Source organism: Adiantum capillus-veneris, chromosome 1 (genome assembly GCF_014529385.1).
Source record: "Adiantum capillus-veneris isolate H3 chromosome 1, ASM1452938v2, whole genome shotgun sequence".
Classification (NCBI taxonomy): Eukaryota; Viridiplantae; Streptophyta; class Polypodiopsida; order Polypodiales; family Pteridaceae; genus Adiantum; species Adiantum capillus-veneris.
The window spans coordinates 130,979,279-130,984,352 of record NC_140931.1 but is presented as its reverse complement, the minus strand read 5'-3'; the positions used below and the strand labels follow the sequence as shown (position 1 = coordinate 130,984,352).

Below are 5,074 nucleotides of genomic sequence, written 5' to 3'. Positions count from 1 at the left end.
AAGTTGTGATATGGGCATTGTATGTTTACCTCCATGAATGTGTAGCATTCAAATGTGTTATGTACAAAGTTGTTTTTTGCTTTTTTTAATGAGGACCTTATGCATGCACGAGCCATCTCGACTGTGCGTGTGGCACTTAGTCCCCGAGGAGCAATGAGGGCATTATATCATTTTAGGTATGGGGTTGAGTCAGTGAGTGAGCCATGAAGACAAGTTAGTATAATAAGAGTGCCATTTGAGTGAGCGAGTGAGTGAGTGAGCCATTAGGGCAAGGTAGTGTAGGAATGTTATTGAGTGAATGAGGGAGTGTGTGTGTGTGTGTGAGTGTCTCATAAAGAGGGAAGGGTACTATGTGTGGAAAAGGATAGCTCACCTTTGCCTCCTTTTTGCCTCAAGGAAAGCTCAAGGAGCTACCTCCTTAAAGAGAAAAGGGGAAGGTATTATTGGAAAATGCAATGATGTGCCAAGCATATATACAATCCATATGCTTTAAAATCCCACATCAGCAAAGATAGAATAAGGTGATTAAGCCAGTACACTGGAGTGCAATCCCTTCAATATAGTGGGAGCTGCCTGAGCTATGAAGCTACTTATACAACTTAATTACTTTTGCATCTTGCTCTTCTACTTCACTGCTTGCTCTCAATTAACTACAGCTAGAGATGGCTCCTTATGTAATCTTGACAAATTTAGTGCTTTTTCGGCCAAATCTAGAAGAAGCTTCACTACTATAGACATCTTGCACACAGATAATGAGAGTTTCTCTCTGGAGTTCTCTTGGAATGTTTCTACAAACAGCTGCCAAGCCTCAATTGTGAGGCTAATTGCCTCGGGCTCGCACATCGCTGGACCGACGACGGTCAATTTGGACCTTTCTGAGGATGACAAGCTGTTGTTGCAAAAATGCAGAGCCTTCTGCAAGGCTTTGCAGATGGAGGCAAAAAAAGCTGGCAGAATCAAGCAGTTATTTCTCTCAAGGAAAGCACGATTATTACAAGAGAGTAATCCAATTGCAGGTAATGAAGATGGGTCGTTTAATTCTGATGTTTATGTGGCCTCTAATCAAAGTGGGTCATCTAATCTCACCATAGAAAGTAGTGGGTCTTCTTCTAATTCTGACAATGGAGGCCACAGAAACAAGAAAGCTCTGGCTATGGAGATTGTCTTTCCTATTGTGGGCTTCCTCCTTCTACTGGCTTTGTGCTCAGCCCTAATTTTTGGTAGGAAGGACAAAAAAGCAAATGTGTCCACAATCGAAAAGAGCACACTTTATTCTAATGATTCTGTGCAGAAAAGCATGACTAGGGGGCAGCAGGATGAGGCCCTCCTAGAAAATCTTGCCTCAGTTGGATTGCCCCCGAGGTTCACATATGCAGAGATGGACACGGCGACCAATGGGTTCACGAAAAAGCTCGGCGAAGGTGGCTATGGCGCTGTCTTCGAAGGCGCGTTAGCCGCAACGGGCATCAAAATTGCAGTAAAAGTATTTCTGGACACAGCAAGCACTGCTTGCAGGAATGGGTTTTGCAAAGAGGTGATGTCAATAGGAGAGAAAAAGCATCAGAATTTGGTGCAGCTCCGCGGGTTTTGTGTCGAGGATGAGCACAGGATGCTGGTATATGAGCTGATGGAAAATGGGTCGCTCAACAAGCTGCTTTTTGGCGGAAAAGCAAGTGAGAAAAGCAATCAGCTGCATTGGGAGAGGAGGAGGGCCATAGCCATAGACACAGCAAGAGCGCTTGCTTTTCTTCATGAAGACGGGGAGCAGAAGAGGGCACTAATACACTGCGATGTCAAGCCAGAGAATATCCTGCTAAACGAGAATTGGGTCGCTAAGGTTTCTGACTTTGGCCTTGCCAAGCTCTTATGGGGCGCTTCCACCAAGCACTACGTCGAAGACGATCATGACGGCAGCTCTGACGGCGGACGTCACTCGCCGTCAGATCTTGACGCCTCCTCAACTTGGGACGCCGGTTGCTTGTCAAGCCTAATTTCTTCCAAAGGTATTCGAGGCACCCTTGGCTACCTCGCTCCAGAGTGGATTCGCATGGATGCTGGCCCTGACTCCATCACTATCGCCTCCGATGTCTATAGCTTTGGTGTTGTCCTCCTCGAACTTATTGCCGGTCGTCGATCCATGGTTCCCGGACGTCCCTTTCTCCTTGGCGAGGCATTCGACATGCTTGCAAATGGGGATGATCTCTCTAACCTATTGGATCCTCATCTCTTGGAAGGTATGCTTCTTGTGCAAAACATTGAAGCTCCCATAAGATATATTGCAATGCATTTTTTATGATTCTCTTATTTCACTAAGATAAAACTAGGGCACAATAGAATACTTGTGCAATAGATTTTTTGATTTGTGAAAAGTTTGTAGTGTTATTCAATTTATGAAGAGTGGATTTTCTTAACGCTACTCATTGAGCCGAATAATTGGAGTGACTCTCCTGTCTCATGGATATGTCATGGATGGTGTTCTAATTTTTAGATTTTCTTATGAAAGGAATTGTCCCAAAACGCTAGAACAGTTTATATGGCAAGTAGGATAATTTGCGACATTGCTAGAGAACTAGCATTGAGAATTGGTCTTGACACTGCAAAAGTCCAAGAACTGTGCAGTTTACCATCCTCCCATGTAACTGTCTTAGTAGTGGTGTTATGCCATTTTTGCACCTGGGGTTTTAACTAAGGGTTACTGTATGGTATCACCTAAGTGAACAATAGGGGCCCAGGTTTTATAGGCAAAACAGATACATTTTACAAAGGAAGGTCCTGTATATAAGGGTCAAAAAGGCAATTTTGGTGCATGCAGATGAGGTCTCCCTAGTACTACTAGTGAATCCCTTGGGTTTTTGCATCAGTTTATCCCACATTACACTTCGATGACTATTCAAGTTTACTAAATGCACAAGTTGATGTTCATCCTCCTCCACAGTTAATTACTTTCCTCATAATAGCTCTATGACGAGCCTTTTCCACCAAGACAAGTCACATGTCTCTGATCAATTTAGCACATTTAAGGAGCTTGAGATGAAGTTGATGCATACTAGGATTTTTTCTCTAGGGATTTTCCTAATTTACTTTTTAACCAATCCTAATCCATCTATGTGTTCTTCAGGTTCACCTCTTGGAACTTCCGCTGTTGAAGACCTTGAAGATGTTCGAAACTTCGTAAAAGTAGCTTTGTGGTGCTTGCAAGAGGATATAGCACTTCGTCCCACCATGGCAACCATAGTCACTATGCTCACAAACAAGGAATTAGTATCTTCACCACCTTTTTGTGAATACTTTGCTGGCTCATCTCACTTCTTTGATGAGGTTGATTACCCACTCCGTGAGAATATTTTCAGCTCGGATACATTCAGCTCCCATAACAAGGACCGAGCAACATCTAATTCTACAAGTTCTGATCAACGATCGTGGCAAATTTCCATTCTCTCTGCTCGCTAACTTTTGCTTCATTAGAGTCCATCATAATGTGGCTTTGTTGACGAAGGGGCATGGGCAATGAGGAACAACGAACAGGCCAACACCCTAATGCCTTTGTTAAACAAGAAGAGCCTTATTATGCACACTTCTGTAAGTTGAGAGGTTTACTTTTAATTTTCTAAAAATTGAGTTTGAAATTTTTTGGCATAAGCTTTCATCCATTGCTTAGGTGTAACAAAAATGTCTTCAATTCTGTAGAGACAAAATGTGTGTGTGTGCGTGCACGCACGCGTGCGTACATGCACGCATGTGTGAGTAGGCACGCGTGTGTGTGTGTGTGTTTAGCCTCGTCGGTGCTATCGGCTCCGTCCAGCATCGATCAATGCGTCCATGCACACCGTCGGCCCCATTGGCGCTACCGGCCACGTCATGGTGGAGTCGTCGGTGGCTCGTTCATCGTTGTCAATGCGTGTGTGCAACACATAGAGTTGAACATGTCTTTATTATAGTGAGGAAAATGAAGGGAGAAATGGAAGAAAAAAAACATGGTGTACCTTTGAGAAATCACCCAAAAAAACCTTTTTCTTTTTTTCCAAACTCACAATAGTGAGTAGAGATATAAATTACGAAACAAAAAAAAGTTACAATGAAATCCATGCTCCATCTAAGCCATGGCATCTACTAGCATCTCAGTCACCACAAAACCAGATACATCAACTAGGAAAGGGCGCCACCCTAAAACCGTATGCCATCAACAGCAAAAGGGAACTTAGACTAGCATGGGGTTGCCACCAAGGAGAGAGCCCTGCCCACAGCACACCCTTGACCACCAAGCCAGTGCACACGAAACATACTGCCGAAAAGAAAAGCAGCGTGTATCACTTCTTCTTCTTTCGTTTTGGTAGACTAACACTGTTGGTTGTAGAACCCAAGACATTTACAATATGGCTGATGAGGTCTAATTTTTGGTCCTTAGATTCATTAGACATTCGAGCCTCAATGGCAAGATTAACAAGCAGCCCTAGTTTATCTTGCATCTCATCTGACGGGTTCTCAATCTCTTTGCTTAGCTCACCAACAGAGGGTCCGACAAGCGAAACTAGTTTATCTTTCATCTCTACTAACGGGCAGTCAGTCTCTTCATTCACCTCCTCACAAGTCGAATTCTGGTCACTAGACTTTACTTCATCCTGGTGTCATCCTTAGGGGGCTTCACCTCCCTAGTGACGCGCCTCCAAGTTGTTCGGACCCCTAGATTGCAAACAGCTTCAACCTCGGGGCAGTCCCTAACATAGTGTCCAATTCTGTAGTAGCAGGCATTTGGTAACGAGGCAAACATTAACTCTTGTGGAAAGGCGCCAAAACTACCCCTTTTTGTTAAGATTCGTGGCTATTTCAATTCGCTGGTCATTAAGGCCCAAACCTTCCATTGTAGAACCCCAAGGAGATTAGCGTCTAACCATACCCTTCCAATACGTGGTCTCTTCCTTCCACATGAGTGCATCTGCAGCTATACCACATTTATCTGTATGCTGAGCTTGGACCATGAGTCACCCATGTGGGCTTCCATTATCATTTTGCATGCCATACAAGCCCAATTCTCTTCTGAGATGGCAAGGACGGAAAAAAATTAGCACATAAAGCC

General features: G+C 43.9%; 1 protein-coding gene across 1 annotated transcript; it reads left to right on the top strand.

Moving 5' to 3' along the window:
• Positions 1 to 326: 326 nt before the first annotated feature.
• LOC147465570 (G-type lectin S-receptor-like serine/threonine-protein kinase At5g24080) lies at positions 327 to 3,639 on the top strand. The gene is made up of 2 exons (XM_086520605.1): positions 327 to 2,234; positions 3,119 to 3,639. The coding sequence occupies exons 1-2, from the start codon at positions 581 to 583 to the stop codon at positions 3,448 to 3,450; spliced, it is 1,986 nt and encodes a 661-aa protein (XP_086376731.1). The 5' UTR covers positions 327 to 580; the 3' UTR covers positions 3,451 to 3,639.
• Positions 3,640 to 5,074: the final 1,435 nt, after the last annotated feature.

Excerpts from the sequence above, each read along its gene's own strand:
- LOC147465570 (XM_086520605.1), top strand. The coding sequence starts at position 581 with ATGAAGCTACTTATACAACTTAATTACTTTTGCATCTTGCTCTTCTAC. Across the intron at positions 2,235-3,118 it reads GGATCCTCATCTCTTGGAAG|GTTCACCTCTTGGAACTTCC; the intron begins GTATGCTTCTTG and ends TGTGTTCTTCAG.